This window comes from Schistocerca gregaria, chromosome 2 (assembly GCF_023897955.1).
Source record: "Schistocerca gregaria isolate iqSchGreg1 chromosome 2, iqSchGreg1.2, whole genome shotgun sequence".
Lineage (NCBI taxonomy): Eukaryota > Metazoa > Arthropoda > Insecta > Orthoptera > Acrididae > Schistocerca > Schistocerca gregaria.
This window is the reverse complement of record NC_064921.1, coordinates 879276883-879304266: the sequence shown is the minus strand read 5'-3', so window position 1 is coordinate 879304266 and position 27384 is coordinate 879276883. Positions and strand designations below refer to the sequence as shown.

Sequence of the window (27384 nt, the reverse complement as noted above, 5' to 3'; positions counted from 1 at the left end):
CAAGATGGCTTGCGGAGAATAGATGTAGAGGTAAAAAACATCGAAGCAGTTCAGAGACATACTGCTGGATTTATTACTAACAGGTTCCCTCGACAGGCAAAGAGAAGATAAGAGAAATTAGAGCTCATACGGAGCCATATACACGTTGTTGCATGACGATACCGACAAACTTGAGGAATGATAGGCCACAAAGAGAGATTCTTTTTTTTGTTAAGGAACATATAATATTAGACGCGTCTTTAAGGGGACCACACCCTGCCTATCTAACCCACGTTAATTTAGGCAAGTATTTGACCCATTTCCGAAAAAAAAAGTTATTTGAAACAGAACCTTAATATTTTACTGTATGTTACTTGATGCTAATAGTCAACTGTACTAAAATCTACTTTATCCATTTTATAGTTTTTAAGAAATACTTTTTTACGTTTAATAACAAAAAATAGTAAGTTTTTTCTACAGAAAATATTTTTTCTGAACTTCCTAATGGCGGAATATTAATGAATGTCGCACCGGAGGTGGCTTTTTATGTTATGCAGAGTCTCTGAAAATTTCATTCTTTTATCTATGATAGTTTCTGGCATAATAGGGCATATGTACTGAAAATTTTAGTTTGCGCGAAATTGACTTTAAAGAAAAAACTTTTGAAATTTGTTACTTACAGTTAAATAAAACTGTCCTGTTTCATATTATTGCCCTTCTTTGGCCTCTAGCACGTCTTCCACCTTCTTTTTCACTTTCCTGGATTTTGTCTTGCTCTCTTGGCCATAGTAGATGCAGACCTGTCTGCATCGGCTATCCTCATTTTATCGCAATGTTGCAGCCCAGTGATCAAATTTTCACCAGGATTAATTCCCAGCTTTTTCAGTACCCAACACTTTCCAATATTACCAAAATTGAATGTAATAACAGCATCATGAACTCCTAGTTTCATTGTATGCATGCCTAGAAATACAGTTTTAGGAAGGCGGTTCCAAATTATGCTGTTGAAACATTCATTTGAGTTCTGTGTCTGTCCGTGCAGACATTTCCTTCGAAGGTGAGGATAAGCCAAGTCTCTGAAAATACGTTTAACTGCTGTAATAATAGCAGCAGGAAGAGAATAAGATTCTCCAGTTGCCTGAGCCCAATTGTATTTGTACCACGAATTTTCTCCTGATGGACAATCCATGACATGGCTTATCATCAGCAGAGGACTTATGGAAGAATATGGCCCAAACACCTCTCTTCATCGCCTCCAGATTTTCTTTATTTCTCCTAATTGCCTGCCCGTAGTATACCTACGAGTTTTTTATTTCAGTTTTAGTTAATCGAACCTGTCTGGTCAACAATTTTCCATCTTCCAATTTTTTTCCCCTCATATCAACAGTTAGTTTTCTCAGCCTTGTTCCCAAACGTTTTTGAACATGACCTACACATTCTATTTCGCTAATAATGGCATCTTCATATGGCTTAGAGTTGACAGTGGGTGGGTTGACAGTGGGTGACAGAAAAGTGGGCGTGGCACATAAACACACGTGGTAGGAAAATGCTCTTTAAATGATCGAAAAATTTTTTTACAGCAGAATCTTTTTCAATGTACTTAAGGGGGGTAGGACGTCAAACGGGTCGACTTGGAGCAGGAGAAGCATCACACGTCATTTTAATTTCCATTGTCTATATCTATACTTTTACAAATAAATTCATAAAACTTTGTCAGCATGTTCAGGAAAGATTCAGGATTCACACTCATTGCGATGGAAGTTCGAAAACATAACAAAATAATTTTTTTACGTGCGAAATTTCATCATTTTTTTCACTTACTAATGGCTGCATTAGTTGCTATAGGTACACTTTTCTTCACAAGTTAGAGAGATTCTTCGATGAGTTTTGCACATCATACATACCATACTCACAGGTGTATGAAACTCTAGAATTTATTTAATTTATGAAAAAACGAATTAACTGTTGTTTTTAAACTTCATGATTAGAAAATTTCATAGTTAATTTCTTCAATTCTTACCACAGTTTTTAATAGATTTCGAAAATTCTAGAGTTTCATACACCTTTAAGTATGGTTTGTATGCTGTGCAAAATTCATCGAGGAATCTCACTTACTTACGAAGAAAAGTGTACCTATAGCAACAAATGCAGCCATTAGTAAGTGTAAAAAATGATGAAATTTCGCACGTAAAAAAAAATATTTTGTTATGTTTTCGAACTTCCACTGCTATGGGGGTCAATTCTGAATCCTTCCTGGCCATACTGACAAAGTTTTATGAATTTGTTTGTAAAAGTATAGACAGTGGAAATTAAAATGTCCTGTGGTGCCTCTCCTGCTCCAAGTCGGCCCGTTTGACGTCCTACCTCCCTTAAATAAAACCTTGATCTATCGACCTGAACCATGGAGTGGTCCCCTTAAGGTTATAATAATAACTGTAAGTGCACAAAAATTACCGTTTATTATTACTAGGCACGTTTGGTACGGATCTGAGCGTCTGACATCTGGAGGTCTGGGTGCCTCCGACAACACAGGTACAATTTGGTGGAACACCGTTGTTTGGTCCGCAGGTGTGGATGTGCGGCGGGCGCGTGGAGATGGTGCCGTGCTCGCACGTGGGGCACGTCTTTCGCAGGTCGTCGCCCTACTCCTTCCCTGGCGGGGTCTCCACCGTGCTGTACTCCAACCTGGCCAGGGTCGCTCTCGTCTGGATGGACGACTGGAAGGAGTTCTACTTCAAATACAATCCTGGTGAGTGCCCACAACACAGATATCACTCCAGACTCAACGCATTTGGAAATACAGGAGGTGCAGGATCATGTATGACGCGGGTACAATGTCCAGTATTGCACATAACACCAGTGCACTGAAGGTTGGTATATCCGTCATCCGTCGCGCTTTCTTGTGCTGCAAGAGACTGGCATAGAGCCAGTGACGGTGGAAGAGAGGAGACAGTACGAGTGTGAGAGAGAAGACAGTGGGTATAGGAGGGAGAAAGTGGCAGTTAAAGAGAGAAGGATGAAGACAACAAGTGGGAGTCAAAGAGAGAGAAGATATTGATGATCAGTGAGAGACAGTGGCAGTGAAAGAGAAATGTGGATGGAGATAGAAGCCTTGGGACCGAAAGAGACAGGAGACGGTGGAAGTGAGAGAGATATGGGTGAGCCTATTCGTGGACTTGATGGGTCTGGATCCTCCCATATCGGACAATTTTAACATGTTGAAATATTGGAGGGCGCATTTTGGACCAAAATTTTAAACATGTTAGTATAGACGGAAAAATAAGATCATTGATGAATTTTTGATGGGGAAAATAAACTGAAGATGTGAATTGAAGTATGTGTTAGGGAGGGCATTCGACTAGAGTGATCCGTGCAGCTATGTTAGCTATAGTGTTGTGGTGGTGTAACGGCTAGCATACCTGCCTAATAAGACAGGACACCTGGCTTGAAGTCGTGTCAGGTACAAAAATTTTAATTCATTTCTTCAGTTTCAATCATTAATTTTTGAACTGTCGAGGTATGGTAGAGACAGTGGCAGTGGGAAAGAAAGACAAAAAAAGACAGTGGACGTGAGATACGAGACGGTGGAAGTGGTATGTACTGTCAGTCGAAGGTGTCCAACCTACAGACGACACGTGACTCAAAGCCGGCCGAGCGGTTCTAGGCGCTACAGTCTGGAACCACGCGACCGCTACGGTCGCAGGTTGGAATCCTGCCTCGGGCATGGATGTGCGTGATGTCCTTAGGTTAGTTAGGTTCAAGTAGTTCTAAGTTCTAGGGGACTTATGACCTCAGCAGTTGAGTCCCATAGTGCTCCGGGCCATGTGAACCATTTTGAACCAACATTCGAACTTGAATGTCTGTATAATGGGCCTTCACGAATTTTACTTTCGCGCTCAATTTCTACTACGGCAGATACTCGGAACAATTCAAAATGTGTAAATGCTGCGCATGATGGCGGAAGCTGCTTCCCTTGCTCTTCGTCGCCCCGCAGCAGCAGCACCCCGTCCACAGTATAGAAAGTCCCTTCTAATGTTGTGGTGCTATACTGTCTAGCCGCAACAACTTGGCCCCTGTCTCTGGGCGGTAGATGTCGGAAGTCATAGTCTTGAAACTACTATCAACCGATGCGAGATAACAATATGGTTCCTACGTTCGACCGCGTCCGTTCCTCCTCCCTCTCTCCCGCCCTCCCCACCCCCCTCCCCCTCCTCACCACTCCACTCAGTTTTTTGTTAGTATTATGTATATTACGCGATGCCCAAAAAGACTTGTTCTCTTCCAGCGTGGCTTTCGGAAGCTAAAACATTGGACACGCATGCTGTAAATCAACGCGAGAAAAAGGAGACATAGGGACAGAGACATATTATAGACAGTGGCAGTCAGAGGGAGATGGTGAGTATGGAGGCTTAGCAGCAAAGAGGGACTGGGTAAAAGGATTCATGATGGCCTGTGTTAAAAGAGGGAGAATAAGTCCGCACGCCACAATTTATGGTGAGGAGGGTGGAATGACGATTGGAATAGCTGGTTCCCCACTTGCCTGCAGGCATATTCGCCGTTTTTGTGCCGGTGAACAATACTCAGTTTTACCTGGTGCCAGATTGGATCGTAACAATACTAAAATGCACGAAGTGATTTGGGTTGTTCATAACTTTTCTTATGTTTTAAATATTATCGTCAGATTATTTCGATTAGCACATCCTAAAGGGACTCTTTATCTGCATGCAGTTTCCTATTTGACTTCTATTCAACTAATAATAAGTAATGAAGTTACAAGTTTTTCCATGCACGCAGTAACCTAGCAGTCAATAACAGTGTAGAATCGCTCTGCAGGGGCCACGTCAGGTAACAAGGGAAAAACCATCGGACGCCCCTCAGATTTGGTGGTAAGATGACCCAGTGGATAGCCTGTGAAAAAATGAGCACACATCAAGCATGAAAACAGGAAGGAGATGTCCCTCGTGTCCTCTTTATTTTTTCTTTTTTTTCACAAAATTATGAACTGCCCGTCTGGTCACTGACGTGTCTGTTCGCTGCATTTAGATTTGTGTCTGTGTCGTGGTGTAACGTCTGTTTGCCACAGTGAGGTGTAAGGAAAGGACTCCACAAGTACGTACCTCCTATTTGCTGTGCAGAGGTATGTGTCACGACTCTTACTTTCCGTTTTGGAAGCTTTGTTGTAACATATTTCACACCCGTTTGATGTTTTCATTTCTGTGTGAGGTGTACGCGGCATCTCGCCTGCTCTGACTATTCATCACATTTACTTGGGACGGTGACATATTCTTAACACTCGACTCATATTGTACCGTTGTGATCAAAAAGTCAGTATAAATTTAAAAACTGAATAAATCACGGAATAATATAGATAGAGAGGTACAAATTCACACACATGCTTGGAATGACATGGGGTTTTATGAGAACCACAAAAATACAAAAGTTTAAAAAATATCCGACAGATGGCGCTTTATCTGATCAGAATAGCAATGTAATGCTAACAAAGTAAGACAAAGCAAATATGTTCTTTACAGGAAATGCTCAATATATCCACCATTATTCCTCAACAATGGCCGTAGTCGAGCAATAATGTTTTGAACATCACTGTAAATCATGTCCAGAGTTATGGTGAGGCATTGGTGTCGGATTTTGTCTTCCAGCATCCCTAGAGATGTCGGTCGATCACGATACACTTGCGACTTCAGGTAACCCCAAAGCCAATAATCGCACGGACTGAGGTCTGGGGACCTGGGAGGCCAAGCATGACGAAAGTGGCGGCTGAGCACACGATTATCACCAAACGACGCGCGCAAGAGATCTTTCACGCGTCTAACAATATGGCGTGGAGCGCCATCCTGCATAAACATCGTACGTTCCAGCAGGTGTTTATCAGCCAGGCTGGGGATGATGCGATTCTGTAACATATCGGCGTACCTCTCACCCGTCACGATAGCAGCCACTGACGTTTTGCTGTCCAGCGCCATCTGTTGGAAATTTTGTGAACTTTGATATTTTTTTTTTTTGTTCTAATAAAGGATGTGTGTCAATTTTTACCTCTCTATCTACATTATTCCGTGGGTTATTAAGTTTGCAAATTTATACTGACTTTTTGATCACCCGGTATATCCAGTGCATAGTATGACAGTTGCGAAGACTGCAGAAGAACAGACACTTCAATGAGCGGTTTATGTATGGTGTATGTTAACTGGGGACATAGAAACGACGGAGTGGCTCCGTCCCCGCCGCAGCCGCAGTGGTCCACAACCCCACGACGACTACCCCAGTCCACTTCACCCCTCCGCCGCCACACTCGGTGCCAGCTCGCCCCCCCCCCCCCCCCCCCCCCCCATCCAGGGAACGTCTCACACCAGACGAGTGTAACCCCTATGTTTGCGTGGTAGAGTAATGGTGGTGTACGCGTACGTGCACAACTTGTTTGAGCAGCAATCGCCGAGGCGGATGGAAAACCGCCTAAAAACCATCCACACACTGGCCAGCTCACCGGACCTCGACACAAGTCCGCCGGGCGGATTCGTGCCGGGGACCAGGCGCTCCTTCCCGCTCCATTAAGCCGTTCGTTAGACCGCTCGGCTAACTGGGCGGGCTCAATGACCGGCCAGGAAAGTTCACAATTTTGTGAAAAAATGTTACGTGAGGGAGATTTGAACACGGATCTCCCGCTTCGCAGTCTAACATTGAGACCACACAACCCGAGCCCTCGATACTTGCAGTTCGCTCGATATTGAACATCTTGGACCGTTCACGGGTTTTGTTTCTGTTGTCACAGTTCAGTACACTTTCTTCCTGTTTCCAAGCTTGATCAGTGTTCAGTTTTTGGCGGATTATCCACTGGGACATCTTACCACTAAATCAGAGGGGTGTGCGATGGGGAGTTTCCCATGTAAGTAAAAGAGTCCACCAAACTACGGCGTCGTGTACAAATGACGCGCGTTGTGCTCCTAGGTCGCATACACAGATAAATGATTGCTGCAGCACGTAGGCTGCTTTGACTAACAAGGAAACCTCGCCATCGCACCCCCCTCAGATTTAGTTATACGTTGGCACAGTGGATAGGCCTTGAAAAACTGAAAACAGATCAATCGAGAAAACAGGAAGAAGTTGTGTGGAACTATGAAAAAATAAGCAAAATATAGAAACTGAGTAGTCCATGCGGAAGATAGGCAACATCAAGGATAGTGTGAACTCAGGAGCGCCGTGGTCCCGTGGTTAGCGTGAGCAGCTACCGGATGAGAGGTCCTTGGTACAAGTCTTACCTCAAGTGAAAAGTTTACTTTCTTTATTTTCGCAAGGTTATGATCTGTCCGTTCGTTCATTGACGTCTCTGTTCACTGCAATAAATATAGTGTGTGTGTTTTGCGACCGCACCGCAAAACCGTGCCATTAGTAAACGAAGGACGTGCCTCTCCAATGGGAACCGAAAACATTTGATCGCAAGGTCATAGGTCAACCGATTCCTCCACAGGAAAACACGTCTATTATATTCTGTACGACACTGGTGACGGCAAGTGCGTCACACGACAGGAATATGTTGTCGACCCACCTAACTTGTACACTTGGCGAATGAGTAAAAAGATTCTACTACCTTGCCCGATTTAGGTTTTCTTGTGGATGTGATAATCACTCCCAAAAAATTGATGAAAACATAAGAGTTTGTCACATAAACTGCAACAAATGAATGCAACAGTTTCACAGTCGCACAGTTCTCCCTGTGCTCTGTCAAAACATATGTTTTTAACGTTTTCAAATTTTCCTGTGTGTAGACCGTCAAATCCTGCATATGTCCAAGCAAATCTGAACATGTCCTGGAATTTTGGAGAGCGAAGTTGACTACGTGAGAATGCCTGAACTTTGATAATTGTCTGAAAATAAAAAATTAAACTTTTCACTCGAGGGAAGACTTGCACCAAGGACCTCTCGTTCCGCAGCCGCTCACGCTAACCACGGGACCACGGCGCTCCTGGGCTCACACTATCCTTGATGTTGCCTATCTTGCACATGGGCTCAGTTTGTATATTTTGCTTATTTTTTTCATAGTTCCACAGAACTACTTCCTGTTTTCTCGACTGCTCTGTGTTCAGTTTTTCAAGGCCTATCCACTGTACCAACTTATAACTAAATCTGAGGGGGTGCGATGGGGTGGTTCCCTTGTGAGAGCCATCAGTGTTCTCACGTTGCTTGCTGGTATTTGCAGAGGCGGCCGCAGTTCGCGACCGCCAGACCGTCCGCCGCCGGCTAGAGCTGAGGAACCGGCTGCAGTGCCGCAGCTTCCGCTGGTACCTGGACACCGTCTGGCCCTCGCACTTCTTCCCCACCGAGGACCGCTTCTTCGGCAAGGTAAGTGCAGCCTCGGTGCAGACACCTCGAATTGTTGCGACAGAGTCAGAGAGCGGTGGATGGTGCATACTGTCGGTGAAGGTACAGGTCGCTTGCGGTATGCTTTAGGCTCGAGATCGCACAGCTGTTCTGCTGCATCTGAGTTGAGTGCGGTTATAAATTCTGTGACGTTCCTCTCATACTGGACCACATTTCATTTGGTAAAATAAGCATAACCAGCTTTCCTGGGTAGCATCGTAGAGTGCTATAGCTGCGAGCAAGAAGACGTTTCCGCACTGGGAACGCATGCACAGACACTGGCGGCCCGAAATATGCCAGTGGTGTGAGAAACGCGAGACTGAACCCTGCTCTTGAGATACTGATTGTTGGGGCCCCACCAACATTTAGGCGCGAAGCTAAGACAATTTATTTATTAAATACTAGCGAACCCGCTAATGTTTCGCAATTGCTAAATATGTATGGGAATTGGAACATTCTCCTTCGAACAAACAGGCTTTGGCCGAGATCGCTTAGCTTACAATATTGATCCTTCCCGTGCAAAATTTATCATACAGACTGTGGGTGTTTCTCTTGCAAGGGGCCCACGGTGTGTTAAACTGTTGTCGAAACCGCCTCTGCGTCGCAGCAGGTCTTTTCGTTACGTGAAAAAGTAAGGCAACTGCCGGCCCGGGTGGTCGAGCGGTTCTAGGCTCTACAGTCTGGAACCGCGCGACCGCTGCGGTCGCAGGTTCGAATCCTGCCTCGGGCATGGATGTTTGTGATGTCCTTCGGTTAGTTAGGTTTAACTCGTTCTAAGTTCTAGGGGACTGATGACCTGAAAAGTTAAGTCCCATAGTGCTCAGAGCCATTTGAACCATTTTGAAGTAAGGCAACTGCCGATCGGTGCTGCGATCTTAGTTGTTTATTGTCGGCCATGTTGTAAACACTAGTCTCCTAGCGACGGTATCGTGATTAAACGTCATTTCCTAACTCTTTTGTTTCTCCAAGCTCTGCTGCTAAGATGATCAACGGGATATCTCGTGCCACTGATACACTATGTACGAAATAAATAGTGACACATTTCGTGCGCCGCCTTGTATGGCCTAACGGTGTGATTGTTAACCGTTTTCTGATGTTAGTCAATAAATGCATCGTCATGGCATCTCTAACTTTATAATAAAGTACAGTGTGAGGCAAAGAAAAGTGGCACGGACGAGTGGATATCTTTTGTGGCAGCATTAACGGAGGAGGAAAAAAACCTACAGTTACTTCCAACAGGATGGAGTAACATTAAAGTACATTTACACAATCTTAAATCCTGACAGTGTTGTTAGCAGAAGTCAGTTTGGTCGCTGCCATAGCTGGCCACCCAGGTTACCTGATCTGTCAGTGTGCAGTTACTTTGTGTGTGTGTATCCCTCAAGTCTAAGGTGTATCGTAACAACCGTCACAGTCTTAAAAGAACTGCAGCTGGACATTTCGGATGAGCCTGCAGCAATTCCAGTAGTCCAGCTTCGATCTGCGTTCAGCAACTTACTCACCAGGGCCCAAATGTGCCAAGAGATGAGTAGTGGTCACTTTCAATATCTGCTATAGTCAGGTTAGTACTGTATTTCCTGTCCTCTGCTGTGTTTCTTTTTACAATGGAATTCTGTTCTCCGGCCCACTTTTATTTGCCCCACCTTGTGTATTAGCTACCCACATGTCCACTTGCAGTCATACAGGTAGACGGTTTGCATGTCCAAACGCAGACGAATCCAGTAGCGCTACAATAATTGCGTCAAGGAACTACATGAGCGAGAAAACTGCACAGAACAGGTAGGGGGAGTTTCCAGTGCCGATTCACTAAGCTGATTCAGAAAGGAGTTAACTTTTGCAGTCTTAAGTGGGAAGGAACGGTTACACTGCAAGCCACCCAAACCACTTTCTATGGACTCATGGCTAGACTCAAAAACTTTTGCGGAAGTTTACTACCTTGGGAGGGTCTCGTAATACGAAAGGAGATGTATGCTGAGTTTCCCTAGCCGGGTTGTCGGTAGCGTCTGTCGCCTGCCGTTACACAGCCAACAGGCCGCGTAAGGCTCGCGCAGAATAACATGGCACCGGTAGTGCAAGCATTCTGTGACAGCCTAATGTTAAGTTTGCATAAATTATTACCTGAAGACAAAACCTATGAGGTATAGGAAATTAAATATTAAACAGTGTTTCTTTTTCATGAAACTCGTTTCTAGCTGGCGCACATGGCCACAAAATCCGCAAAGTTGCGGAACACGGTTTTTCTGAAATAATTAAAAAACTATACCTCCGATCGAGAAAAGTTAAAGGAGAAAGTTGTAGCGTTTAAAAAGATCTATCGTTTGCTTTTTTGAAAGTATCGATTGCGTTCTTATGTTTCGAGATATGTCGAGAAAACCCTTAATAATCTGGTTCTCTAAAACTCGTTAACCATCACGGTCCCATAGTTGCTATTTACTGAGTATAGATCGCTATAGCCCTTTCCACTCTGGCCCACACAATCGTGCGGGTTCGATTATAAATTTTTCGTGTTTCAACTACATCACGATTCTGCGTCACTCCAGACTGCAGCGATGGTGCGAGCTCCCAGCTTCCGTGTGGCAGCTGTTTTATTTCATGCTGCGACCACCAGAGTGCAACAGATCATTGAAAACTTCAACGAAAAGACAAAGCCATGAGTTACCGAGATAAATGCATTCTGTTTTCCTACATTTCATTAGTTTAAGGAAATTCCTGCATCATTTTAGACTGAGAATCTTTCACTTAACGTTTGTAAGGTGTCTAGACACTTTTGTGAAATGCTACTTGCGTTTTATACATGTTATAATTTTGAGTAGCACGATAATGCTGGTGACTTCTTGAATAAACTATCACTATGCGAATTTTTTCAGTATTTTTACCTGATTCTACACGTAATAATGTATGGTATTTGGTACATATCAGACAACGTTTTAAGAAATTTTCTGTCAGGGTGAAAAGGGATAGCGCGTTTTGAAAAATTAAAAAAGTTATTGTTCCAAATACACTCCTGGAAATGGAAAAAAGAACACATTGACACCGGTGTGTCAGACCCACCATACTTGCTCCGGACACTGCGAGAGGGCTGTACAAGCAATGATCACACGCACGGCACAGCGGACACACCAGGAACCGCGGTGTTGGCCGTCGAATGGCGCTAGCTGCGCAGCATTTGTGCACCGCCGCCGTCAGTGTCAGCCAGTTTGCCGTGGCATACGGAGCTCCATCGCAGTCTTTAACACTGGTAGCATGCCGCGACAGCGTGGACGTGAACCGTATGTGCAGTTGACGGACTTTGAACGAGGGCGTATAGTGGGCATGCGGGAGGCCGGGTGGACGTACCGCCGAATTGCTCAACACGTGGGACGTGAGGTCTGCACAGTACATCGATGTTGTCGCCAGTGGTCGGCGGAAGGTGCACGTGCCCGTCGACCTGGGACCGGACCGCAGCGACGCACGGATGCACGCCAAGACCGCAGGATCCTACGCTGTGCCGTAGGGGACCGCACCGCCACTTCCCAGCAAATTAGGGACACTGTTGCTCCTGGGGTATCGGCGAGGACCATTCGCAACCGTCTCCATGAAGCTGGGCTACGGTCCCGCACACCGTTAGGCCGTCTTCCGCTCACGCCCCAACATCGTGCAGCCCGCCTCCAGTGGTGTCGCGACAGGCGTGAATGGAGGGACGAATGGAGACGTGTCGTCTTCAGCGATGAGAGTCGCTTCTGCCTTGGTGCCAATGATGGTCGTATGCGTGTTTGGCGCCGTGCAGGTGAGCGCCACAATCAGGACTGCATACAGGGCCAACACCTGGCATCATGGTGTGGGGAGCGATCTCCTACACTGGCCGTACACCTCTGGTGATCGTCGAGGGGACACTGAACAGTGCACGGTACATCCAAACCGTGATCGAACCCATCGTTCTACCATTCCTAGACCGGCAAGGGAACTTGCTGTTCCAACAGGGCAATGCACGTCCGCATGTATCCCGTGCCACCCAACGTGCTCTAGAAGGTATAAGTCAACTACCCTGGCCAGCAAGATCTCCGGATCTGTCCCCCATTGAGCATGTTTGGGACTGGATGAAGCGTCGTCTCACGCGGTTTGCACGTCCAGCACGAACGCTGGTCCAACTGAGGCGCCAGGTGGAAATGGCATGGCAAGCCGTTCCACAGGACTACATCCAGCATCTCTACGATCGTCTCCATGGGAGAATAGCAGCCTGCATTGCTGCGAAAGGTGGATATACACTGTACTAGTGCCGACATTGTGCACGCTCTGTTGTCTGTGTCTATGTGCCTGTGGTTCTGTCAGTGTGATCATGTGATGTATCTGACCCCAGGAATGAGTCAATAAAGTTTCCCCTTCCTGGGACAATGAATTAACGGTGTTCTTATTTCAATTTCCAGGAGTGTACATTGATTTTAGGAAAAAATGCGCTCTCTGTAAACTGGCTAGACCTTCTCAGCGGATGCCCGTACAGTAACGGTTTTAGGCTTTTTTTCGGAAATAGTTGTGCTACCACGGTATTAAATCATTTTTACGATTTTATTAATTGTAAGGATCAAAAAATGACTATGCACAACTTGAACTTACATTGAGCGTGTCTTTTTAGCTTTCTCTGTTTTTATTTTATGAAAGTAACTTTTAAGGAAAGAAACTGCTGACATTTTTAAGAATTTAAAAAGAAAAACCATGAGCTTGAGGAACCGAGATATATTTTTAAAAATCTAGTGGTCACAATATTTTACAACGACATGCTTGATGGAGGTTAATAATGAAAACTTATATTTTCAAGAAAAAAATGCTAATGTATGTTTTATTCATTTTTAGTAGTAGTGATAGAGTAATAAAGTGAACTGTGCAAGCGCGGAGTGTCAGCTGGAACGGGCGGGGAAGTCGGGGGAGCATGCACGCGCTCGCGTAATCTTTGATATCTCGGCTTCTGGACCGCGTACAAAACTCCATTTCTTCTGGGGTAGCTATACTAATGTTACCGTTATTTTCACCTTGGTAGCAAAATAGCCCCGAAAGTATTTTTTATTTAATTTATTATTTGTTTATATTTATCGTCATTTTAATAATTTTGTATTATTACAACAGAATCTTTAATGAAATAACTTAAATGTTTGGTTTAATTAATGATACATACGTTATATTTGTTGCTGATTTCTTTAACACTTACTTCATTATCTAGTACCTAATTATTTTTGGTGGAAAATTAAGTAAATACTACATATCAGAATAAATTGAAAGAGTTTTTTTTTATTTACACAAGTTTTCAACAAAACAACTGTCTATAAGATACGTATAAATTCAGATAGTTAGCTAAAAAGAACATACGCAATGAAAGTTCAAGGCTTTTGAAGTAATTTTTCAATCCTTACAGTTAATAAAACCGAAAAAATTATGTAATAACATCATAGCACAACTCTTTGTGAAGAAAATAAGGCTAAAAACGTTACCGTAGGAGCGTCCGCTGAGAAAATCTGGCCATTTGTGGGGAGCGCCTTTACAAAAATATATATCTCGAACAATAACATTTTTTAATTTTTCAACTTACGGCGGGCTATGAGTTACTAGTAAGCATGTGAACGTGAATGTGAACGAGTTACAGAGAACCCGATTTTTAACAGTTTATTTCAATACACCTCGAGACGTCAGAAAGCTACCGAAACTTTTAAAATAGCAAACGACAGATCTTTTTTAAGTCCTACAATTTCTCCTTTAACGTTTTTCGATCGGAACTACAATTTTTTAAGTATTTCACAAAAACCGTGTTTTAAAATTTTACGGATATTTTTGACTATCTTCACCTTCTTGGATCGAGTTTCGCGAAAAAGCAGCTCAGTTTAAATTCTTAATTTTCTTTACCTCATAGTTTTTGTTTTCAGGTAATAATTTTTTTGCAGTCACTCCTCCCTAATGCCGTCTCAGTAGAGAGTCGCCAGCCGTCCTGCGCACTTACAGCTAGGACGAGCAACTCTCCCGCATTTCTCCCGTAATCTGCCTTATTGTATCAATTTCTTTTTAATCCTCCTGCTCCCTTACTTCCCTATGTTTTTCCCGTGTGTTGCGCAGCCGTCACGGTTACACACTGACGTGACAAAAGCCATGGAATACCTCCTAAATAACGTGTCGGACCTACTTTCGTGCATGTAGTGCAGCAACTCGGCGTGGCATGGACTCGACAAGTTATGGAAGTCCCCGCTTTATAGAAGTCCATAACTGCCAATGTGTTGCCGGTGCAGAATGTTGTGCACGAATTGACCGCTCGATTACGTCCAACAAATGTTCAATGGGATTCATGTCGGGAGATTTCGGTGAATCATTCGCTCGAATTGTCCAGAATGTTTTCAGACCAATCGAGAATACCTGTGTCACGTGACATGGCGCATTGTCATCCATAAAAATTCCGTCGTTGTTTCGGACCATAACGTCCGTGAATGGCTGAAAATGGTTCAAAATGGTTCAAATGGCTCTAAGCACTATGGGACTTAACATCTGAGGTCATCAGTCCCCTAGACTTAGAACTACTTGAACCTAACTAACCTCAGAACATCACACACATCCATGCTCGAGGCAGGATTCGAACCTGCATTAGCGCGATTCCGGACTGAAACGCCTGGAACCGCTCGGCCACAGCGGCCGGCGGCTCAAAATGGTCTCCAAGCTGCCGAACATAGCCATTTCCATCAGAGGACCCAGTCCATTCCATGTAAACACAGTCCACACCATTATGGAGCCACCACCAGCTTGCACAATGCCTTGTTGACAACTTGCGTCCATAGCTTAGTGGGGAGCCTCCACAAAACTCGAATCCTATCACCAGTTCTTACCAACTGAAATCGGGACACATCTGACCAGGCCGCAGTGTGTAGACTCCAACAGCTATGGTTACGAGCCCAGGAGAGGAGCTGCAGGCGATGTGCTAGCAAAGGCTCTCGCGTCGGTCGTCTGCTGCATTAGCCCACTAACGCCAAATTTCGTCTCACTGTCCTAACGGATACGTTCTTCGTACGTTCCACATCGATTTCTGCGGTTATTTCACGCAGTTCTGGTTGTCTGTTAGCACTGGCACCGCTAAGCAAAGGTCGCTGCTCTCTGTCGTTAAATGAAGGACGTCGGCCACTGGGTTGTCTGTGGCGGGAGATAATGCCTGAAATGTGGTATTCTCACTCACACTCTTGATCTCGGAGTATTGAATTACCTAACGATTTCCGAAATGGACTGTCTCATGCGTCTAACTCCAACTATCATTCCGCATTCAGAGTCTATTAATTACCGTCGCGCGGCCCTAATCACGTTGGAAACCTTTTCACATGAACCTCCTATGTAGAGTTGGCGGCTTCGCCAATGCATCGTTCTATCGTTCTTCTATACCTTGGGTACATGATACTACTGCTGCCTGCATCCCGCTTATCGCTATCCCATGATTTTTGTCACCACAGTGTAAATGTTAATCCTGTGAAGTACTGTCAATCAAATTCACTAACCAAGGGCGCCGATGTGATAGTTGGCGGGTGATGTGTGCTGAACCTGATGGTATGGAAGATTTTTAATGTTTCGGAAGACGAATGGCGCCTTGTAAGTAGCCATAAATAGTTCCAGTTCCGACCCAGTTGACAACCTGCCCAATTCCGACTTTCAAATCATTTTCTTGAAAGATAAACACCTGCCTACACTATATTTTTCCCGTTCCTTGAGAGCTATGGTAATGGCTGGAAAAGAGGGAGGGGGGAGGGGGGGGAGAGGAGCCGCGGACTGCCTTGCCACGGGTATGGGGTGGCCATGAGAGGGATTTGTGGGGGGGAGGAGAGATTTACTGTATCCGCAAACAAAGTTGACACTTGGCGCGGTGGCAGCTGGTAGCGATTCTAAAGGCATTTTCCATATGAGACCGCTCCCTTCAGACACCTCGCCCAGTGCCAACGTTGTTTGCACGTATAATACACTCCTGGAAATTGAAATAAGAACACCGTGAATTCATTGTCCCAGGAAGGGGAAACTTTATTGACACATTCCTGGGGTCAGATACATCACATGATCACACTGACAGAACCACAGGCACATAGACACAGGCAACAGAGCATGCACAATGTCGGCACTAGTACAGTGTATATCCACCTTTCGCAGCAATGCAGGCTGCTATTCTCCCATGGAGACGATCGTAGAGATGCTGGATGTAGTCCTGTGGAACGGCTTGCCATGCCATTTCCACCTGGCGCCTCAGTTGGACCAGCGTTCGTGCTGGACGTGCAAACCGCGTGAGACGACGCTTCATCCAGTCCCAAACATGCTCAATGGGGGACAGATCCGGAGATCTTGCTGGCCAGGGTAGTTGACTTACACCTTCTAGAGCACGTTGGGTGGCACGGGATACATGCGAACGTGCATTGTCCTGTTGGAACAGCAAGTTCCCTTGCCGGTCTAGGAATGGTAGAACGATGGGTTCGATGACGGTTTGGATGTAGCGTGCACTATTCAGTGTCCCCTCGACGATCACCAGAGGTGTACGGCCAGTGTAGGAGATCGCTCCCCACACCATGATGCCGGGTGTTGGCCCTGTATGCAGTCCTGATTGTGGCGCTCACCTGCACGGCGCTAAACACGCATACGACCATCATTGGCACCAAGGCAGAAGCGACTCTCATCGCTGAAGACGACACGTCTCCATTCGTCCCTCCATTCACGCCTGTCGCGACACCACTGGAGGCGGGCTGCACGATGTTGGGGCGTGAGCGGAAGACGGCCTAACGGTGTGCGGGACCGTAGCCCAGCTTCATGGAGACGGTTGCGAATGGTCCTTGCCGATACCCCAGGAGCAACAGTGTCCCTAATTTGCTGGGAAGTGGCGGTGCGGTCCCCTACGGCACAGCGTAGGATCCTACGGTCTTGGCGTGCATCCGTGTGTCGCTGCGGTCCGGTCCCAGGTCGACGGGCACGTGCACCTTTCGCCGACCACTGGCGATAACATCGATGTACTGTGGAGACCTCACGCCCCACGTGTTGAGCAATTCGGCGGTACGTCCACCCGGCCTCCCGCATGCCCACTATACGCCCTCGTTCAAAGTCCGTCAACTGCACATACGGTTCACGTCCACGCTGTCGCGGCATACTACCAGTGTTAAAGACTGCGATGGAGCTCCGTATGCCACGGCAAACTGGCTGACACTGACGGCGGCGGTGCACAAATGCTGCGCAGCTAGCGCCATTCGACGGCCAACACCGCGGTTCCTGGTGTGTCTGCTGTGCCGTGCGTGTGATCATTGCTTGTACAGCCCTCTCGCAATGTCCGGAGCAAGTATGGTGGGTCTGACACACCGGTGTCAATGTGTTATTTTTTCCATTTCCAGGAGTGTACTTGTTTCTCCAGCAGTACAGGCAACCCACGGATGTACTCGACTCGTACAAAACAACAGTTATGTTATAACTAAGACACGGGTGTGACGAGGACTCACGGAAGCAGATTATAGAGACGTTCATGTTTAAACACACTTGTTACACAATTTTTACCTCTATTGCGTCACACATCGCAACATTTCCCAACGGTTCAAAAGAGTCAGTACCAATAGCTCGATTAAGTTGGCATGAATCCAAAACAGAGGACAGTCAACAAGAAATGTTCCGATTTGCGTACAGTAATCTTCTTTCCGTAATGTACCTACTATAGTGTTCAGGGTTCACGTGTGTCTTCATGAAACAGTTTTCATCACTACTTTCTTCCAATATGGGTCCATAGCTTCTATAAACGTTTTAAATGATGTCATCTATCTTTCAGCTGCTGTCAGAACTTTATTTTACAATTGCAGTTTCGGCATTAACCCACTTTCAAGCATCTAAAAAACGTAACACAACGTAATGAGAATAATTTTATGTGGGATTAACAGTATGTACAACCAGTTTTGTGGTTTGTTGACATTCAGTCGCCGTACTTACAAGATTTTCTCTGTTAGTTCTTCCTCTGTTAGTTCTTCCTCTGTTAGTTCTTCCTCTGTTAGTTCTTCTCTGTTAGTTTTTTGTAAAATGCTTTCCATTGACGAAACAATTCTCTAACGGTTGAATTACGTTCGTCGTGCCATGTGGAATCTGAAGTGTCTCTACTTCTTTATTAGTGTGAGCTTGAGATACAGCTTTCAACGAATCAGAATGACATGACGCCGAATCTAGAAGGAGAAGAGATTTGTTGCCGCAGATGAAAAATATGATGCATGAAAACTGTAACGCTTTCATTTTCCATTTTTTCCCCGATTTCGATGCGTCTACCTCAAGATTGTCTGCGTAGGACGTTGTTCTTTTGACACGTGGCCCAAAACGTCTGACTGATTCAACATACAGTTTAGGCAGGAATGAACCATGTGGACTAAATATGGGCAATATAATATATGATTGCGTGAGTGCAGTCTAGGACTGCGCAGTCGGGTATGTATGTTTTTCCCTTTCAATGAGTCATCTTTTTGCACGCATTTCTTTTTGAAAACCGGACTGATCTGCGTTATTAAAGTATGATTTGCATTCGTAATAAAGGCTTTTACGAATTCAGCTTGAATGACTTCATCTTCCGACCTGTTTCTCGATACAAATTTTGTTATTTTTCTTGACAAAATTTTATGTGATCTTTTGAAGCGACTAATCGAACTTTGAGAAGCTGTAAATTCTTTAGCGCCTATCGCTTTTGCAATATCGAACGCCCAACAACGTGAAGTTGTATCGCTGGGGGAAGTAGGTTTACTTCGTTAAAAAGAGCGACCGTGGAAAGATGTATTAATTTAAATGTCTTTGAAGCAGCCAGATAAGTGGAAAGGCTAGTTCCCTTGTTTCACATCCCTAACTCTGTCCAAGAAGTATTCTCATTTTTCGTGCTATGGTAGTAAATTTTTCGTTCTGGTTCCCAGCTTTGACTCTTCCACAATTTTGCCATTAGATCGCTATAGTTTGGCAACCGATGTAGGTTTTTGTTGACATGGGTGACGACTGATGTGCTATAGGCTTTTGTTATTGTTTTTCGAACCATGTTGCTTGAACTGGACTCCTCTACCTTTCCCTGCCTGCTATTATCGAACCGGTCCAGTATGACATAACGTGTCCTCAGAGCTCACAAGATTCATCACAACCTCAAGGTGACATGCCAGCAGGAGGTTTTTGTTGCATTTTTTTTAATTTTATCGTATTTCTTAATTTTTATTTTGTTATTTATTTTTAATTTTTAAATTCTGTTTTATTTTTGTTTCTTAATTTATTTGTTTTATAGTTACTAACAATTCATTCATATACGCATGAAACCTTATATGCAAACATATGAAAAAACCATAAATATTTAATACAGTGCACAAAATAACAACAAAGAAAAATACGATACTAAACGAATGGTAAGAAACGTACTCGAATGGCTATACAAAAGGCCGCTGGTCCGGGCTAAACCAAAAATGTTTCACCCCATGTTCCTAGCTAAAAATAGTTATTATTTAATAGGAATCGAGCATATAGACACCCTCCAACCACAATTCTGCACGCAGACATTTCATACATGTTTGTTACAGCGCTTTTGCATTGTTACGATAGTCTATTTGAGATATCATCCAGAGATAGGGGGCTACGCAAAGTCTGCATCATGAATCGATGTCACAGACATTAGCGAGAGCTCGCTGCAATCCGCAACGACGTATGGGAGGCGGTCGTGAAAAGCAGTGCTCTCAAGCTGAGATTAATGTGGTGTCGAGCATGCAAGAGCTCGCCCAGTTTGCGACCTCAGTTTCAGCAGTCAGCATCATGTACGTCTGATGCTTCCTAACCTTTCTGAGACCACTACCCCTGAGTGTAATCAGATATTAGCTAGTACCCTCTATCCCTCCCCTCATACACTGTCATAAACTTCAGCGCCTAAACAAACTTTAGGATGAAAAAATTTTTTTGTACACTTTTATTATTAAAATGACAAAAGATAAATAATACTTTAATTTTTTGCAGATGTTTTGTTACACTAGATGTTTTTTTATACCATGACCTAATGAGTCAAAGAGGTAATTTGGTGCCGCTTATTTCTAACACCATTTTTTTAAAGGCTGATGAAGCAGTTCTCAACATATCGCGAGTGACACACTTGTTACAAAACATACTTCCTCTGCATCACTCCTATTCCTAGAGACACTTGCTTTATCCATAGCCAACACCAACCTTTAAAATCAACCGCATCTATTATTTGCAAACCACTCGATTGCTGGACTCTTTGCTTCTGAAATGACAAAAACTGGAAGAATTCAGGCTGCCAGTGCTTTGTATCTGACTATTGCAAATAATAATATTAATAATGATATTAATAATGATAACTTATCTGAAACCTAAAGATCAAGCAGACACAGCAAACCCAGCAAAATATCGCCCCATAACATGCCTACCAACAATATACAAAATATTAACTTCAGTCATTACACAGAAATTTATGGCACATACAACACAGAACAAAATTATAAATGAAGAACAAAAAGGCTGTTGCAAAGGAGCACGAGGATGTAAAGAGCAACTGATAATAGATGCAGAGGTGACATGTCAAGCTAAAACTAAACAAAGGTCACTACACTACACCTACATTGATTACCAAAAAGCTTTTGATAGTGTACCCCACTCATGGTTACTACAGATATTGGAAATATACAAAGTAGATCCTAAATTGATACTGTTCCTAAACATAGTAATGAAGAATTGGAAAACCACACTTAATATCCAAACAAATTCCAATAATATCACATCACAGCCAATACAGATTAAGCGTGGAATATACCAAGGAGACTCATTAAGTCCTTTCTGGTTCTGCCTTGCTCTGAACCCACTATCCAACATGCTAAATAATACAAATTATGGGTACAATATTACTGGAACATACCCACACAAAATCACACATTTGCTATACATGGATGATCTAAAACTACTGGCAGCAACAAATCAATAACTCAACCAATTATTAAAGATAACAGAAGTATTCAGCAATGATATAAATATGGTTTTTGGAACAGACAAACGCAAGAAAAATAGCATAGTCAAGGGAAAACACGCTAAACAGGAAGATTACATATTGGATAAACACAGCGACTGCATAGAAGCGATGGAAAAAACAGATGCCTATAAATATCTAGGATGCAGACAAAAAATAATAGATCATACAAATATTAAAGAAGAACTAAAAGAAAAATATAGACAAAGACTAACAAAAATATTGAAAACAGAATTGACAGCAAGAAACAAGACAAAAGCTATAAATACTTATGCTATACCAAAATTGACCTACTCATTTGGAGTAGTGAAATGGAGTAACACAGACCTAGAAGCACTCAATACACTTACACGATCACAATGCCACAAATATAGAATACATCACATACATTCAGCAACTGAAAGATTCACATTAAGCAGAAAGGAAGGAGGAAGGGGATTTATCGACATAAAAAACCTACATTATGGACAGGTAGACAATTTAAGAAAATTCTTTCTAGAACGAGCAGAAACTAGCAAAATACACAAAGCAATCGCTCATATAAATACATCGGCTACACCACTGCAATTTCATAACCACTTCTACAACCTTTTAGATCACATAACATCAACAGATAGAAAGAAAGTAAATTGGAAAAAGAAAACACTACATGGCAAGCACCCATATCATCTAACACTGCCACACATCGATCAAGACGTATCCAACACATGGCTAAGAAAAGGCAATATATACAGTGCGATGGAAGGATTCATGATTGCAACACAGGATCAAACAATAAACACCAGATATTACAGCAAGCATATTATTAAAGATCCCAATACCACAACAGATAAATGCAGACTTTGCAAACAACAAATAGAAACAGTAGATCACATCACAAACAGGTGTACAATACTAGCAAATAAAGAACACCCCAGAGGACATGACAATGTAGCAAAAATAATACATCAACAGCTTGCCTAACAACATAAACTTATAAAACAACACGTTCCCACTTACACGTATGCACCACAAAATGTACTGGAGAATGATGAATACAAATTATACTGGAACAGAACCATTATAACAGATAAAACAACACCACATAACAAACCTGACATCATACTCACCAATAAAACGAAGAAATTAACACAACTAATCGAAATATCCATACCCAATACAACAAAATTATACAAAAGAAAACAGGAGAAAAAATTGAAAAATACATCCATCTGGCTGAGGAAATCAAGGACATGTGGCATCAGGATAAGGTTGACATCATACCAACTATCAACTACAGGAGGCATACCACACAATATCCACTAGTGCATCAATGCAATACAGCTACATCCAAACTTATATATACAACTACAGAAATCCATAATTATTGATACATGTTCAATTACCAGAAAGTTCCTAAATGCAATATAACATATACCATACAGTTAAAAGGAAGTCAGACTTGATCAAGTTCCACGTCACTTTCCATGTTTGACCAGACATAACGTCTGAGGAAAGAAAGAAAGAAAGAATAATAATAATACTGCCTATGACCTACATTAGTGTAGTAGCCATCACAATTTTACTGTTACGTTGTGCTGTAATCAGTTCGTTTATCTGCTGCAAAGTGGATATAGAAGCAATCTCTGGTCCTGTGTGGGAACTACCTACAACTCGGAGAAGGCATTTTCATGAGAGATTTAAGTGTAAGTATCTCAGTTGTACTGTCATATGTGCATAGTACAAAAAAGTACAGAATATGTGGGTAGTGGTGGACTATTTGAGAAACATTATGTACTTACATTAGCTTCACAAGCTTTAACCTGCCCCACATCGTATAACACGTTAATGTTACTTTTTGAAGAAATGTGTAATCTTTGTTAACTTAAGCCATCAGTGTTGAGAGTCCTATGAAACAGTAATAGGAGCAATAATCCCTCAAAAATAATTCAAAGTAGTGACTGGGATCCAGTCGCACCTTTTTGTTTTTATCCCCTAAAAATTTCATTTTGCCCTCAGGGTGTAATTATCCCCAAGTTGGGAACCAGTGAATTCTAGGAGAACAGTGTTAGTCGAAGCCTCAGTGAAGCATGTAGCTGTGTTAATGTTCAACTTTGTACTTCAAGAGAAAGTTTTGTAAATCTTTGATCAAGTCATGCTTTCATAATCAATGACAGTTGCAAACTATTAAGTAATCTTGTGGCAAAGAACTACGTCAAAATAAATCATTTATTTATTTATATAATAAAGTCAACTAATATTTCACGTGTTCTAGTATGATGTGCCACCTCACTGAGCACTCAAAGAACCCACGGTTCGTCATCTCTACATCTAAATTTATACTCTGCAAGCCACCCAACGGTGTGTGGCGGAGGGCACTTTACGTGCCACTGTCATTACCTCCCTTTCCTGTTCTATTCGCGTATGGTTCGCGGGAAGAACGAATGCCGGAAAGCCTCCCTGCGCGCTCGAATCTCTCTAATTTTACATTCGTGATCTCCTCTGGAGGTATAAGTAGAGGGAAGCAATATATTCAATACCTCACCCAGAAACGCACCCTCTCGAAACCTGAACAGCAAGCTACACCGCGATGCAGAGCGCCTCTCTTGCAGAGTCTGCCACTTGAGTTTGCTCAACATCTCCGCAACGCTATTACGCCCACCAAATAACCCTGTGACGAAACGCGCCGATCTTCTTTGGATCTTCTCTATCTCCTCTGTCAAACCGACCTGGTACGGATCCCACACTGAATAGCAATACTCAAGTATAGGTCGAATGGGTATTTTGTAAGCCACCTCCTTCGTTGATGGACTACATTTTCTAAGGACTGTCCCAATGAATCTCGACCTGGTATCCGCCTTACCCACAATTAATTTTATATGATCATTCCACTTCAAATCGTTCCGCACGCATACTCCCAGATATTTTACAGAAGTAACTGCTACCAGTATTTGTTCCGCTATCATATAATCATACAGTAATTGATCCTTCTTTCTATGTATTCGCAATACGTTACATTTGTCTATGGTAAGGGTCAGTTGCCACTCCCTGCACCAAGTGCCTATCCGCTGCTGATCTTGCTGCATTTCGCTGCAATTTTCTAATGCTGCAACTTCTCTGTATACTACAGCATCATCCGCGAAAAGCCGCATAGAACTTCCGACACTATCTACTAGGTCGTTTATATATATTGTGAAAAGCAATGGTCCAATAACACTCCCCTGTGGCACGCCAGAGGAAACTTTAACGTATGTAGACGTCTCTCCATTGAGAACAACATGCTGTGTGCTCTTTGCTAAAAAAATCTTCAATCCAGCCACACAGCTGGTCTGATATTCCGTAGGCTCTTACTTTATCAGGCGACATTGCGGAACTGTATCGAACGTCTTCCGGAAGTAAAGGAAAGTGGCATCTACCTGGGAGCCTGTATCTAATATTTTCTGGGTCTCATGAACAAATAATGCTAGTTGGGTCTCTGACGATCGCTGGTTCCGGAATCCATGTTGATTCCTACAGAGTGGATTCTGGGTTTCCAGAAATGACATGATACGAGACTAAAAAACATGTTCTAAAATTCTACAACAGATCGATGTCAGAGATATAGGCCTATAGTTTTGCGCATCTGCTCGACGACACTCTTGAAAACTGGAACTACCTGTGCTCTTTTCGAAGCAATTGGAACCTTCCGTTCCTCCAGAGACTTGCGGTACACGGTTATTAGAAGGGGGGCAAGTTCTTTCGCGTACTCTGTGTAGAATCGAATTGGTATCCCGTCAGGTCCAGTGGACTTTCCTCTGTTAAATGATTTCAGTTGCTTTTGTATTCCTTGGACACTTATTTCGATGTCAGACATTTTTTCGTTCGTGCGAGGATTTAGAGAAGGAACTGCAGTGCGGTCTTCCTCTGTGAAACAGCTTTGGAAAAAGGTGTTCAGTATTTCAGCTTTATGACCAGAAGAAAATAATTTCATTCTATTACAACACTACAGGGTGCCTCAAAAGAAAATCTGTACTTGCTGAGCTCTCTGCGTATGCACACCAAATCAGAACGGTGGGGGGGGGGGGGGGGGGGGTGTAGGTTCACCGCTTGCGTGGCCATTAGGAATTCAGTCGATAAGGAGCGCTTCTCGGGAACGGTTATCCAGCGACTGTAGCACGCAGGAAATTTTGCAATAAACTTGGCTTGAGTAATGTAAATGATGCTCCAAGTGTTCGTCTTGTCGGGAGAAGAATGAAAACGTTTGAGGAGACCGGTTCAACACTGGCCAAACCGAAATCGGAGCGACCAAGGTGATCAAGAACGGGAGAATCCGAGAAGTGTGTAAATCACTACGTTCGTGACGGTCCTTACCTCGCCAGTCATAAGCATTCAAGTTCTGCACTGAATTCTGCAAAAAGACCTTGAACTGCACCCTTATAAAATCCAATTGGTGCAAGAATTAAAACCTCGGGACACCAGAAATACGCTTTAGTTCGTTAATGATTTGGCTTAATGCCCTTCATTTAACATCATCTCGCTTTCTGGCGAGGCTCAGTTTCACCTGAAGTGATTTCCGTAAATCGTTCCAGGCAAGTGCCAGGATGGTTCATTTAAAAGGGCACGGCCGACTTCCTTCCCCACTCTTGACACAAGCCGAACTTTAGCTCTGTCTCTGACAATGTCGACGTCGACGGGACTTCAAACCAATCATCCTTCCTTGGAGTGCAACGAATCCTAAACAGAAGCTCGAGAAACCCCATCCTTCGCCAAAACTTACTCTATAGGCTGCGATGTCGGCTCAAGGAATAATTGGCTCGTACTTTTTCGAGGGCGAGAGTGGTCGCGCAGTTGCAATTAAGTTGGAAGTTTATGTAGCATTGTTAATGACTCTTTGGTGCCTGAATTGCAAAACATTCCTGGTCATAGAAAAACATGATTTCAGCAAGACGGAGCCACAGCACACACGTCCAATGCGCCTATACTGGGAATTCGTGAAATTTTCCCTGGTAAATTGATCTCCAGGAGAGGTGACATAAATTGCCCTCACGCAGTCCAGATTTGAGATCCATGGATTTTTTTCATGTGGGGATATTTCAGATCTAATGTGTAGCAAAGTGGCTGCCACCCCAACGTTTACATGCCGAGCCGTCATGCAAAATTTTGTTCATCGTTTAAATGAGCGCCATAGGCATGTTGATTTGCATTTAAATGACATCATTTTTAAGAAGTAAATTTCCAAACTGTATATTTCAATAATAAATACAGATTTCGTCGATAGACTTCAACTTCTAATTTATTTCAGTACATCAAGTATGAAGTTTCTTTTGAGACACCCTGTATTATCGTTTACAGACTCCCTAGCTGTAGCATACAAATTATGTGCGATATGTTTTTGTGCATAGGCTTCAGCTGTCGAATTGCACCTCCTTTACCACACGATGGTCGTTTACAACAAAGGTTTCACCATTACCATTGTACTCTACTGCATTGTCTGCACAGGTACAGACCAAGTTATTTTATGCTCGCTCTGTGGTGGGAATTCATAAATGTTTAATTATCTCCTCAGTGATGTTAGTCTTTCTCTACATTTTCACCATCAATGTGATACTTTTTTCCCAATGGCGGAAGCCTTCATTGAATAAGTCTTCATTTTGGTTGTTCAGGAAACTCAGAAATTGCCTTGTTGTCATTCTGGAAACGTCTGCTTCATAATAGTTTCTTCATCGTAGGAAAGAGGAAGCAGCTATGGGTACCATTTCAGGACAAGGAACCAACATTTGTGGCTGCTTCTTGTTTGGAATGAGCTCGGGCATTGCTCTGGAATAAAAACAACCACTTGGACAGCTTGCTATGACGTTTCTTCTTGACAGCATCTCGTAATTCCATCGGGACATTTTATTAGTTTTCTATTGTGATTGATGACCTGTACAATCGTTAGCATGATACCAGGGCAGTCCCAACGACGGCTGCATGTTCACCTTTTTCACTATTCTTGAATCCACGTGTATGCATTGTTTATTCATTTATTTCTCTCGTGGTCGAAGTGATACACCCAGTGGTGATTTGGTGGCATTATGAACAGGATTGCTTGTACT

The 27384-nt window shown here is 43.3% G+C and overlaps 1 protein-coding gene across 2 annotated transcripts in view; it reads left to right on the top strand.

The window, feature by feature from the left end:
- Positions 1–27384, top strand: part of LOC126335288 (polypeptide N-acetylgalactosaminyltransferase 3-like) — a 337479-nt gene that overhangs the window by 284298 nt on the left and 25797 nt on the right. For both annotated transcript variants that reach the window (XM_049998376.1, XM_049998377.1), the window contains exons 9-10: positions 2548–2728; positions 8189–8331. In XM_049998376.1, coding sequence (XP_049854333.1) covers positions 2548–2728; positions 8189–8331 — 324 coding nt within the window. The remainder of the gene's footprint in view (positions 1–2547; positions 2729–8188; positions 8332–27384) is intronic.